Raw genomic sequence first — 13,985 nt, 5'->3', positions numbered from 1 at the left:
CAATGGAGGTTAATTTGCTAATAGAGTACTTTAGATGCTAGGAAATGCCAAATGTGATTGAAATTAACAGGAAGTGTTTAACCCTATTCTGAAGTGTTTATTTTGAATAAGCATTATCTAAATTTGTTACTCAAAAAAGCATCATACTGCCTCAAACGTATTCTAATTTATTGTCAAATCTGGTTCTATAACTATTGCCCCTATAGCTACACAATATATCATTATAAATCATCATGGGTGCTGTTTACCTCAAATGTGTTTGACTTTTACCCCAACAGTGGTGAAAAAGGCCCCCTGGCCAGCTTAAAAAAATCAAACCAACCATCTGTTATTATATATTTTCCCACAAATTATTTTGCTCCACCAATATTACACTTTGTAACCAGAAAAAAAAGCACTTTTTCCTTACGGTGTTCCTTTATCACCACTGTACTATTGGCATGTGTACATTTATTGTAAAGCCAAAAGAGGATAGGTTCCACCAGCGGAGTCTAGTTTATCTCAGTCTTTTTCCACTCACCTCTAACTTACAACCTATGGAGTTTTTTCCTTGCAATAGTCACCATACTTTTGGCTTGCTCACTGGGGGTTTAAGACATTAATGCATAACCTTCTGTAAATCTGCTATGAAATTATGTGTATTGTAAAAAGCACCATACAAATATAAAGACTTGACTTGACTTGACTCATTGACATGGATAACATTCCACAGCTGTTTACTGCAGCACACCTGAGAACAAAACTGTCGTAATACACAGACCAAAAAATATTTAGGAGGGTACAAGGAAATGATTCTTGTTGTTTAATGTGTGAGGCAGGATAAACAGAATTCTCTGGCCTTGTTCCAAACACTATGAATCAAGGAAAAGGTGTTTCTTGGACACAACTCTCATTATAATTTCCTCTATATACATTCCTCTTCTGTTTGTGAGTGAATCTGTTTAGTCACACCACTTGTGTCATTGCTATATAAGTAAAGGTTCAGATTCATATCTGAGAGGGTATTTTTTCTTTATTATGAATGCATCCAGAAATATTATTCTTTTGCAACAGTATTATTTTCCAGAGCCTGTGGAACTGAATTATAGTTGATCCTGTCTTGTTCCTTTTTTGTTCTATTTCCCTTTGTCCATTTTTTCTATTTCCAGCGACCTCCAAACTTTGCTTTACCATGGCCTTTTTTACTGTAAGAGATAAAACATCAGGATAGGTAATACACAATGTAAAAAAAATTACTTTATGACAACATGCTTAATAATGGGTAATATTGTACCCAGTAATATTGGTTCAAGAAATATTAATTTGAGAATGGGTTTGAGTGACTTACAACTTTTGAGCATGAGAAATCCTGTTCAGCAGAACAACAATCTGTTGAGAAGAACCAAAGTTTAGTTAACTGAGACATTTTCTTTCCCCTCTTGCTTTCACACTTTCACTTATTTTACTCTCTCTGTCTTTCTCCTGCCCATATTAACACAAAGATTAGTACTTGCTTGAGTTAACTGACAAAGTATCTGGCATAGTATCTTTCATCTGTTGCCAGCAGGGGTGGAAAGAGTACAGAAAAAACATTCTCAAGTAGAAGTACTGTTACTTCCCAAAAAATGTAGCTTAAGTAGAGTAAATGTAGCTGTCCTAAAAACTACTCAAGTAAGAGTAAAAGAGTAGCTCTTTTAAAAGTACTCATGAGTAGTGAGTATTGAGGACCGACTTGCAAAACCTATGCCCCATTATAACGAACACTGTATGCCAACTTTTAAAATACATCACTTATCTATGATAAACACTACATGAATCTGATTCCAAAAAATAAGAGGGAGACATGATAACAGAAATTAAAAGTTTAAAGTTAATTTCATACACTGATCACCATTTTAAATCATAATGTATGAAACAATTACATTAAAATCAGTTTATGTGTAGGGTCTAAATTTCCCTTAATGCCGACAGAGCATTATTGTTGTGCATAAAACATGTTTAAACAATGCAAGGAATGCAAAAAAATGCTAAATAAGCAGGATCACTTGGAGTGTCCAAATGTTGGCACCCCTTCACTTGCATTGAATGGACCTACAGAGCTGAAATATTCTTCTAAAAATCTTAATTTGTGTTCTGCTGAAAGAGAGTCATGAGATGGCATGATGGTGAGTAAATAATAAAGAGAATTTTCATTATTGTGTGAATTATTTCTTTAAGTAGCACATGGGGGGCCACATTGTCATCCTTTAAAGATACAATGTTCCACATTGATTTAGTTCTTGTATCTTTTAAGCCCAGAAATAGTTGTTCTCATTCTAATGCATGATGCACAATTTTCTGAAGTTTGTGACTGGTGGAAGTTTCTGCATAGGTATTGCTCTGCAAATGTTGATCTTTATAAAAGCTAAGCATAATTATAAATTATTTTATCATCTCTACTTTCCTGGTAAATTATTGTACCAATTAACACACTCTCTACATCAGTGGTCAGTATTATATATATAAAAAAATATATATTCTTAAAAATATCACTGTTTTATTCTATTACATTAATACTGTTAAAGCTACTCAAGTTATTCGGCCAAAACTAGTGAGTGGTTTTCTCGTTTCCTTGTTATTGTTGTTTGATTAATAGCCTTTATATGACATAGCCCACTAGACAGTGCTCAATTCGGTTCCGTGTACATGTCAAGTCCAACATTTTGATGCAAATATGCTTTTTATCCCACTGTTTAAATTAACTTTAGACATAAACGACTGCCTTTACATTAAATCCTCATCAAGACAGGCATTGGTGGAATTATAAAGTGTATTTGATAATTTAGGCACGTTAGCACTCAAACATTAGCCGCCTGTCAATCAAACAGTACACAGCTACAGACATCAGGAAATAAAAAGTAAATCTTTTATATTTCATTTAGATCAACCAACCAGTGGTGCTGTCGCAATTGATGTAATAAACACCCCTGTTCTAGATTGAAAACATAAGCTAAATATATAAAACTACTAAAGATTTTGATCGAGGACCTCTCTCTTTTTTCCGATAAACATCTAGATCATTTTATTGCCCAGCCCTTTTGATAACGTAACATTAATCTCTCACAGCAGCCCAATAATCTCAGTGATAGTTAGTTAAATTACAGGCTACGTTATAGACACACAGAATCTAGTAAGCAGAAATATGAAATTTACCTCAATATGTTTCTTCAAATTAGAGGCAGGATTAATGCTGATATCGGGCTTGAGCAAGTTAAACTCACATGACACGATCAAGCAATTGGCCTTTTTCATTGCGAAAAGCCCTTTCAGGTGCGGCCGGTTATGTTCAACTGTGCAACTGTGAAGCATGTTCTACTGTGCTTGAGGCATCCATAACAGAGGGTGCCAAATCTGCAGCAGCAGTTATTTATTTGATTGGATGGGAGTCAAGAGATGTTAGCTCCTAGCCAATCATGTTGATAGATAAAAATAAAATCAGGACAGGGAAGTAGCGAACACAGATGGTGGGAATATAGCGCAGTAAAAGTACAGTTACAGCACTTAAAATGTACTCAAGTAAAAGTAAAAGTATGACATTTTTAAAGTATAATTCTTGGGAAAAAGTAGTTAATTACAGTAATGTGGGTATTTGTAATTCGTTACTTTACACCCCTGGTTGCCAGTGCCTTCTTTCCCCAAACTTCTTTTTTCTATGAAAGAATCAACGCATCACACCTCATACTTCTGTCTCTTCATTTGATCCAAGAGGTCAAATTTATCTGACTCCAGCTGGTAAACCCAGTTCCACATCTCCTGAGCTCGCTGCCTGTTTGTGAGAGTAAAAGGACAATACAGCCAAAATTCAGTGTGGACAGATGCCTATTCATGCAAAATGGGAAGAGCTTGGCACAATCTGTATCAATAGACAGATTTATTTATGGAAATTTAAGAAACAAATCTTACATCAGCAAGCTTATTATTACAAAAACAAGCATCTGCCTATAGAAGAAAAAGATGCAGACATCCATATAGTATATTTGTTATAATAACATGCACGTGTTTGTGTGTGTTCACCTCAATCCATCCTCTCGCATGTTTTCGATGCCTAGGGGAGAGCGCCTCTCTGCAAGAGTCTTTCTCTTGATTTCTCGTCCAGTCAAGCGCTTGCCCCTTTTCTGCTCTGCCTATAACGCAAGCACACCCAAACACACATTCAGTATACACCAAAAAATATGTAAGTCTACATATGATAAAAACACGTTTACAGATACCTTGCTCATACCTTAGCTAAAAAGCCACCAAAGTTGGCCCCCATATTGGACAAAACCTTCTTTTTCTTGGCATCATCTTCTGCTCTCTTCTTAGCCTCCTCATCCTCCTTTCTCTGACGCTCTTCCTGAGATAGAATACGGAAAATGAAACTGTGTAAATCATATCTTGGTGGATTTTATCAGTACTCAGTAGAGTATTCTGAGCATTTATGTACTAGCATTAATGTTTAAAGTTTAATTCCTAATTTACCGCAATCCTTGTCTGCCTATCCCGTTCTTTCTCTGCTCTAACACGCTGTTGCTCTGCTCTTTCTGCCCGCCGCCTTTCCTGTATGTGAGGAAACAAAGACAGAGAAAGTATGAATTACGGATATGTGGAGAAAGTTAACAGATAGCAATGAGAAATGTGTGTAAAAAAGAAGTGATAAAAAAGGAGAAATTGAATGAAGAGATCAAGGCTGGGAATGAGTTAAGCTGTCAAAAACACAAAAAAGATGCTTACAATCCTCTCTTTTAGTCCAATCAGTTCTTCCTCTTCTTTCTTCCTCTGCTCAAAGTGGACATCAATTAAAGTCTGTAATTCTAGGAAGTCCTTCTCCATCCTTTTGCGGTGAATATCCTGAGAGAGAAAATGTTCATGATATAGATTATCTATCTATCTATCTATCTATCTATCTATCTATCTATCTATCTATCTATCTATCTATCTATCTATCTATCTATCTATCTATCTATCTATCTATCTATCTATCTATCTATCTATCTATCTATCTATCTATCTATCTATCTATCTATCTATCTATCTATCTGTCTGTCTGTCTACCTACCTACCTATGGAATGTCAACATAAGCCAGATTTGACTTTGTGTTTGGGTAAAAGGGCACAGCTCAACATGTTTATGTACTAGACCCTGACTCAGGCTTCTATAATTCGACTCTCAACTTGTTGCACAATTAAACAAGATAATTGGTACTTACATCAAAATCTACTCGGTCACCCTCTGGGATCTTTGGAGGGGCAAGTTGTGGAACCATGGGTCTGAGTGAGAGAGAATTATAAACAAGGAGCAAGGGAATTTGGGGAATAATTGCTTGAAGATAACTATGAGAATCTAGAGTGTGTCTGTTGAATTAATGATCAACAGATGTAAGCAAGTTAAAAATAGTGTCTGAATATTTACTTGGGACGGGGTCTTTCCTCCTCTGTGTAATAAAAGCAGCACAGAAAAGGAGAAAAAGGAGACTTGTAAATTATGATCATGCACCACATCCAGTTCACAAACAAATGCACAATATGGCAGTATTTTTGGTAACTTTTATCTTTTCACATTTCTCCAATATCTGGCAAATATAATTTGATTTCAGTCTGCCTCTTTCTTTGTAGAACAATCAGCTTTTTGAATAGGGCCGGTCCCTCTGAAGCAGCATGGGACCAAGGACACCATTGTAGATCATTTCAATAACTCTCAGCCATGATGGGGGAATTTCAAAGTATTTTATTTAAGTTAGTTATTTATTGTAGTTATTTAGTGGTATAACCTTCTGTAAAAAGCATGTCAGTGGTTAATGGCACAATGTTAGCTGGGAAAGGTGGATTTGAGCAAACATTTAAGGCCTGTTTACACTAAATCTGATGCAGGTAAATGACACAAGGGGACTCTGATGAAAAAAATACGTTCAAGACAAGTTAAGCTCTTTTAACCATGACCCCTGACATATGTGGACAGGCATCCATGCCCTGACAAACCAGAAAACAGCACCCCTCCAACCAGTAATGCCACCCTCCCAGACGAACTGAACACCTTTTATGCTTGCTTTGATCATGGAAACACATGAACCACCCATAAAAGTTGAGCTCCCACCTGATGATCTGCCACTCACATTTCCCTCCAGTGAAGTGTGCTCCACCCTGAACAGAGTGTATACACATAAATCTGCTGCGCAGGACAGCTGGCTGACGTCTTCACCAATATTTTCAACCTCTCCTTGGAGCAGGCCATTGTCCCCACCTGCTTTAAAACAGCCACCATTGTACCAGTACCAAAACATGCTGCTGCAGTGGCCCTCAACGACTTCAGCCCCGTTACTCTTACTCCCATCATAGCAAAGTGTTTTGAGAGGCTGGTCCTCTCCCACCTGAAAACATGCCTGCCCCCAACATTGGACCCATATCAGTTTGCCTACAAACCCAACAGCTCAACTGAGGATGCTAACGCCTCAGCTCTTCACCCCGCCCTGACTCACTTGGACAAAACTAGGCGAACTAGGAAGGGCCAAAAACACACTCCCATCTACATTGATGGGGACGAAGTGGAGCGTGTGACAAGCTTCAAGTTCCTGGGTGTCCATATCTCTGAGGACCTTTCCTGGACCTACACCAGGAAACACCTCCACTCTGATCAAAAAGGCTCAACAGCGCCTTTACTTCCTTAGGAAGCTAAGGAAAGCTCACCTGTCCCCCCACATCCTGCTGAACTTTTGCCACTGCACTATTGAAAGCATCCTAACAAACTGCATCACAGTGTGGTATGGCAACTGCACTGTCTCAGATCAGAAGGCACTCCAGCAGGTGGTGAAAACTGCCTGATACATCACTGGTGTTCAGCTACCCTCCATCAAAGACATTCACAACAAACGCTGCCTAAGGAGGGTGTGAAGCATTATCAAAGACACCTCTCACCCCAACCACGGTCTGTTTACTCCTCTCCCATCTGGGAGACGGTCTAGGAGTATTCGCTGTTGCACCAGCAGACTCAGGAACAGTTTTTTTCCCTCAGCTGTCAGCCAAATGAACTCTAAACTCAGGAGCAGAACACTACATCCCACTCGGACTACTTATTTATTTTTTTTAACTTTTTTGCACATTCCCTTGCATGATTCTTTGCACATAACTTCTACCTCTTGATGCCGCTTGCACTGTTATGGTCACCAGCCATATAAAAATATTTACATATTTAAATATTTATTCTTTATTCTGTACAATGCACCTTCAGTTTTATTCTTCTTCATTTGTACCTTGTACTGTATTCATAGACATTTACATTGAGCTGGTCTCTGCTTCTCCACCTCATAACTTTGCACTCAAAAAAACATATTGTATATACTCACATATATATATATATATATATATATATATATATATATATATATATATATATATATATATATATATATATATATATATATACAGTATATATATATATATACATACATACATACATATTGCTCTTTGCACTTCTGGTTAGATGCTAACTGCATTTCATTGGCTCTGTTCTTGCATTTTGTATTAAGTTGAATCTAATCTAATCTAATCTTAAATAGCATTTGTGGCATAATGTTAATTACCACAGAAAATATTTTTGAATCGTCCCTCATTTATTTAAAAGAAAATCTGAGTTACAGTAAGTTGCTACAATACAACTAAATGAGACCAGTCCCTAAACATTTAAATCAACATTGTTGCACAAGTATAGCCATAAAAAAAATCTCAGTTCTACATTTAGTGTTAAAAAAAATCATTTACAGGTTTACCAGCAACGAAGTTGTAATAATGGGTACAACTTTACACAGATAAGGTTAATAAGCAACTATATGACACTAAAATCATGGTAACAAGTATAATATTTTCATCTTGTGGCTATCATTTTGAAACAATGTGTATTTTTAACGTTTATGTTCTGGCCCAGTTCACTTCCGTTATAAGTGCTTCACTGTAACCGCAATTTTTACATTGCAAAATTTATACAAAATACGTGTGACAAATCTAAAATATTTTTTGTGGTAATCAACATTATTTAATAAAAACTGTCAACTGAGCTTAACTTGTATTGAACCAGGAACATTCCTTAAACCAGCCTATGTTGGTTTGCTGGTTTTAGCTGGTCTCCCAGCCTGTTCAAGCTGGTGTTTAGCTGGTCAAGCAGCTGGCCTCCTAGCCTGCCAAGCTGTCAAGTGCCAAAAATCAGACCAGACTGGGAGAACAGCTAACACCACAACAATTTAAAATAAAATGTTCACCTCTTGAAGAATAAAGTCATATTCCTGAATAAATTGTTCAAATTAATGATTACACGGCTCTCTGGAATACTTGATTTAGATTGGTCAATGGCGCCATCTAGTGGTCTGATATTTCTGAGTAACAATCGCACATCCACATTTCATACCGCTTATCCGCATATTACGAGCCATGTTTGTGATCACTGTGCGATGTCTACAAGCATGCTTATAAAATAATTTCAGCACAAAGTTCAGATCAATGTTTAATGTCCATTTATGAATTTATTTGGCAAGTAGTGTTTTATCAAAAAAGTAATTATTTAACTAAATAAATAATTAGCTTCCAAAAAAAAAAAAGATGGATTATTGTTGTATGATGTATTGAACTGGAGATTGTAGATCTTTATTGTTTTATTTTAATGTCTTGACAAACATATTTTCATAGCAAAAAAACAGCTGATTTGAATAGGCCTTAAGGCTAATTTGGGTATTCATCCAAAAACAGAATCTGAAGGGACAATGCATATAACTAATTAAATGTTTACCAAAAGTATTGTCCATTAAACAGGGGGGCACTCCCTGCAGAAATAATAATAATAATTGCATAATAAATGAATAACCACTTTCTTGATCTAGACAAAATAGGTGTTATTTTAAAGCCTAGAATCTGAACTTTACAATGCATATACAGTAGCTGACACTACAAATTCATAAATAATGCTTTTTAATTTGCTGACAAATAAGAACTGTTTCATTCTCATCATTTGTGACATCAATGTCAAACGAATGTCAAATATAAAATTAACTTTACCGAACTCACATTATACAGGGCATATGTGATTTGGATTTGAAGCTTGACGTTACTTCCAATGATCAAACTTTCAATAAAAATAAAAAAAAATATGACAGCAACGTTAAGAAACCTGCACCAAGCGAGCACAATCGAACAAGTCAGAAAATTAGTGCATTGGACGAGATGAGATAAATGTATGACTAGCGTCACCTTTCCCAAATTTTTTTTTTGTCATATCTAAGGAAGGGAAATAGTTACAATGCTTGTTTGAATGGCACAAACCGTGCACAAACGACCAGATCGATTTGAGCAAGATGGGGTGGAGAGTGACGTCACATAGCCCAAATAAGAATGCTTAATATCTCAAACACCAAACCAGCACAAACATTAATTTTTGCGGCACAAATCAGCACAAACATAGCACATATGAATGAAGAAAAAAAAAGCTGTCTGGGTAAACACCACTAAAGGGTTAATTACATGCCTGTTAAAAACATGTAATCAAAAAACATTTCTGTTTCACACAAAACAGTGGCAAAGTTCTGTAATTAATGCTCTAGTCAACAATAGTTCTATTTGCCATGCCTCACAAAGAAAATCAAGTATGTCAGGTGATGAGTAGAGGATGGGACAGTGCAATTAATGGTATACAAAATTCAGGGATCAAGGTCAAGATTTAAAGAGCCCATATTATGCTCATTTACAAGTTCATAATTCAATTTTGGGGGTCTACTAGAATAGGTTTACATGCTTTAATGTTCACATTTAAGCATTTAATGTTTTTCTCATACTGTAAATTGCTGCAGCACCCTCTGTCTGAAACTCCTGTCTTTTTAAAGCCCCCCTTTCCGAAAATCCAAGTCTGCTCTGATTGGTCAGCTGGCCCAGTCTGTTGTGATTGGTGAACCGCTTAGAGCGTGTGTTGGAAATGTAATGCCCCTTACCATAACTGAGTTTCAGCTTAAAGTAGCCCTTAGGTGGGCATTATGCAAATGTGTTACATAGTGACCTATCTATGTCACAGAAGTAATGGCTGGACTGCAAACAGGTGTTTCAGGCAGTTAACGGGCAGTATTTCCTGTGGGAGTGTGTAACTGCCTTTGGCATGGACTTTGTGCTTTGTAACTTTGCAGACCTTTTACATGCTACAGCTATATTACACACTAAATGAAAGTTAAAATCCCCAAAAGCATAATAGAGCCTCTTTAAAGGAAATGCTTTATCTAAAGTATTTCCGCCTACCCTCACCTTCTTCCTGAGTCTCCTCTGATGAATATAATGAAAGTGAAAGAATACAGGAACACATTAACAAAAGAGGGAAATGAGTAATGGGTGTGGCCATTATGTATGTGTGGCCACACCACCCAGTCACTACTGACCTTTTATATCTTTTAGGGAAATGATTTGTTTTTTTCAAAGTCTTTCTTATACAGTGTACAGCCAAACATTTGTAAATGTGACGAACGTACATTTACTGTATGTTCACAGCAGTGCCATTTAATTTTTTTCTCAATGTTTAGTCAGCGGAACAATCCAAAACTCTTTAAACAATAGTACAACCCACTGAAGACACTGTAAGTCTATCACTCACAGCCTCATTGTCATTCTTGTCAAAAAACAAATATGGTACTACTGTGAATGATGTACATGGAATGCAATAAAATCAAGTATTACAAACAAATTATAACAAAGTACCTTGATAGTCTGTATACTCCTGCTGCTCTGTAATTTAGGTCCAGCAAGAAAACATCATATTGGAAGAGGGAGAAGATAATTACAATATAATTGTAAGTTAAAAAATCAATTCAAACAACAAATCAATCCATTACAGATGATTGTTTAAGGCGTTTTACAACTTGGGCATTTACCATAGTTCTCCTCATTAATCATGCTTTATCACATGCAGACCTTTGTGTATTTATTTAAAGTTCTTTCAGTAGTGTACATATTTTGTCCTGTTTATTGGACTAATGCTGTTTTTGAAGAATTATGAGCTATGAATTGCTGCATTATGATATTTTACACTTTGAACCCTCTTGTGAGACTTTTTACCTGATCCAGCATCCTCTGCTGCCTCTTGCTCCTCTGCTTTCACAAATGCACAAAAAAATTATGACAGTATAATGGAATAAGGGAGGATACAGTTGATATCTTTTCCATTTTTTTTCTTTTACCATTTTAAATTGCATGCCATGTTTCAAAAGAATATAAAATTGAATGAGCCAGAGAGACAATGAAATGTTGGAAAGGATTATAAGGAATTGGAAAGGAGCCCAGGATTATGCATGTGTACACCATTTGTTAGGGATGTAAGCTAATAGAAACATGAGATCAGTATGTAATAATAACCCTCCCAGGAAAAGCCAGGGTAACAGTAAGCCAAAGCACCCAACCAGGGCCATGCATGGCTCTGTAAAACCAATCAAATCTCAGCATTCATATAGTGCATTCAAAGTCATTTTGGTGTAATTGGCAAGGCTTTATTGATAATCACTAAAGCTGAAGCTTTTTTTGGCTGGGGCAAATACAAGTCAAGAATATATATATATATATATATGCACGTAAGTGACAGAAATCACAGAACAATTCAAATGGATGTCTACTCACCCTCTGCTTGTTCCCTAACAGACAGTTAAGACAGACAAAAGGAAGAAAAAAAACTAAAACAATGAGCAGACAGGAGTGATGCATGTGCCCTTTAATGTGATATTTTAAGCTCAAAAGTTAATGTTAATAAATGAAAATACGTTACTAACTCATATTCCTCCTCTACATCAGACATGATGAAACTAGAAAAGAGAACAAAAGAGAGAGAGAGTGATGTTTATAAGTTCAAAGAAACATAAAAGAACACAACCCTTTATCTTAATAGCAATTATTAAAGTGAGAGTTCACTCAAAAATACAAATTCCATCATCATTTCCTCATCCTCATGTTGTTCCAAAAATGTGTGACTTTTATTTCGTGGAACACCAAAGATGATATTTAGGAACATTTTTATTAGAAACTGACAGCCTCAGACACCATTCACTTTGTATGGACAAAAGAGACAATGAGTGTTGGGTAAATTGCTCAAAAAAGTAATCCACTTCAATTGACTAATTACTTCTCCAAAATTGTAATCAGATAACACTCATTACTTCATGGAAGTAGTCATTGTATTACTAATTTGCCTTAACACTTTTAAGGTACTTTCTAAAGCACTTTTCACAGAAAAGTTTTTGTTTTTCCACTCAACAAATTAAAAAATAATGTCTATATTTCCTCCTTGTTCGTTGTCACATGCGAGTCATACATTCAGCACCTCGCATTTCTCCCTTATAATAACTCGTTAGTGAGTCTTCAGCGGCCACAAAAACGCAAACAGACAAACATATGAACATGAATCATGTTTTAAATATATTCTACATAAATACAATTATTGAATGTGTAACCCAAGAAATGGTCTTAAAGCAATTAACTTTAATGAGTGGCAGTAAGTGTAATTGAATTACACAAATTTGATTTAATGTGTTTAATGTGTTACGCTACCTTTGACTGAAAAATGTAATATTAAATCAGCTTAATTCTTTGTAATCAGGTTACACCCAACACTGATGACTGCATCTAACATTCTACCAATCATTGTTCGGTTGTGTTCCAAAGAAAGAAAAATATTCAGGTTTGGATCAACATTATGGTGAGTAAATTATGACTGAGTGTTACATTTTCGGTGAACTACCCCTTTAATATGTTTAGAGTGGGGATGAGAGAGCAGGAGAGAGTGACAAGTTAAGACCCAAGTAGCAACAGATCTAAATTGTTCCATTGTTACAGCTTGCTGACACCCCTCTGAATGCTTCATAAGAAGACTGATGGGGTGCGAACAGGTGGGAATGCATAGACAAAAAACACAGAGAGAGATAGAATTTCTGACACTTGCTTTGGTTCCGTTCTTCCATTAATCTTGCAATTTTCTATTGTTTCAGACATGGTCTTCTCTCATTTTTTGTCTATCCAAGATCAAGAGGTACTTACTTTAACTATGTAACTGATAAGTGAATAAGAGAGTCTGTATAACTGCGATATGCACAAGCAAGAACAAGGATATTTTAAATAAAGATGGTGTAAATCACTGGTGGTTTCAAATGACTTGTGTTGTTAAGTACCTGCACTTGATTTCTTAAAATGGGAATCCAGTATTTGATTTTAGGAACTGGCAGTTAATGACTATCATACAATGTTTGATTACAGAGTGAGAAAATAGTCATTGGTATCATTAACCTTTTGCTGAGCGATTTCACCTCCTGTGCCTAATGCTGGCATGCCATAGCCTGTCTTATCAGTGTCATTCAAATCTATCTCTGTTATTTAAATAAATTGTATGGTTGCTATGTCATCACCCAAGAAATTTTATGAGGTGGATAGCTGTCACCACCCTTCTTATACTTTACTATCTCCAAAGGCTTTCCCCATATAAAACCAGTGTCCTTTCAACAGTTTTCCCTGCTCTTACTGTGCTAATGAGATCCTCAGCATCTAAAGGACATGAGTCTACCAAAATTCTGCAAGAAACCATTGACAAATGAATAGATCAAATTACAAACGGTGGATGCTCTTTCTCCAGATGCCTCAAGTGCATAAAAGGAGCAGAGTAAAGAGTCATTTTGAGACAATAGGATGGAAAAGCGTCAGGCAAAGAGAGGGTTTCGAGGATGTGTAATGTCATGAGAGGTTGTAGAAGAATTAACCATGTAATTCTGAAGGGTTAATTTAAGCTAAGGATGCATGGGGAGATTATATGAGTCACAACGAATTTTTTTTGCTCTAAGAGTGAATTTTATTAATAGTAACGAGAGTGTTAGCACTCTATTCAATATGCAATTGAACGAGACACAAGTATGCCTGAAAAAAGTATTCAGGTATGACCTTCTTTGTCAAACTATAGACATTTCTAATAGATTCAGTGCACATATATTGTATAGATT

General features: G+C 36.1%; 1 protein-coding gene across 1 annotated transcript; it reads right to left on the bottom strand.

Moving 5' to 3' along the window:
• Positions 1 to 808: 808 nt before the first annotated feature.
• LOC127648125 (troponin T, slow skeletal muscle-like) lies at positions 809 to 11,709 on the bottom strand. Its single transcript, XM_052132724.1, has 14 exons — positions 11,693 to 11,709; positions 11,626 to 11,639; positions 11,071 to 11,103; positions 10,714 to 10,740; positions 10,267 to 10,284; positions 5,411 to 5,432; positions 5,208 to 5,268; positions 4,732 to 4,848; positions 4,480 to 4,557; positions 4,241 to 4,354; positions 4,033 to 4,142; positions 3,694 to 3,784; positions 1,328 to 1,368; positions 809 to 1,184 (listed from the first exon to the last, which is right to left on the bottom strand). Exons 1-14 carry the CDS (start codon positions 11,707 to 11,709, stop codon positions 1,139 to 1,141), a joined length of 789 nt encoding a protein of 262 aa, XP_051988684.1. The 3' UTR covers positions 809 to 1,138.
• Positions 11,710 to 13,985: the final 2,276 nt, after the last annotated feature.

Source organism: Xyrauchen texanus, chromosome 8 (assembly GCF_025860055.1).
Source record: "Xyrauchen texanus isolate HMW12.3.18 chromosome 8, RBS_HiC_50CHRs, whole genome shotgun sequence".
NCBI classification, from domain to species: domain Eukaryota; kingdom Metazoa; phylum Chordata; class Actinopteri; order Cypriniformes; family Catostomidae; genus Xyrauchen; species Xyrauchen texanus.
Note: the sequence above shows the minus strand (reverse complement) of the source record. Positions and strands in the feature narration are given on the sequence as shown.

Excerpts from the sequence above, each read along its gene's own strand:
- LOC127648125 (XM_052132724.1), bottom strand. Across the intron at positions 4,849-5,207 it reads GTGACCGAGTAGATTTTGAT|GATATTCACCGCAAAAGGAT; the intron begins GTAAGTACCAAT and ends TTTCTCTCTCAG. Across the intron at positions 1,369-3,693 it reads TGAAGAGACAGAAGTATGAG|ATTGTTGTTCTGCTGAACAG; the intron begins GTGTGATGCGTT and ends TCTTCTCAACAG.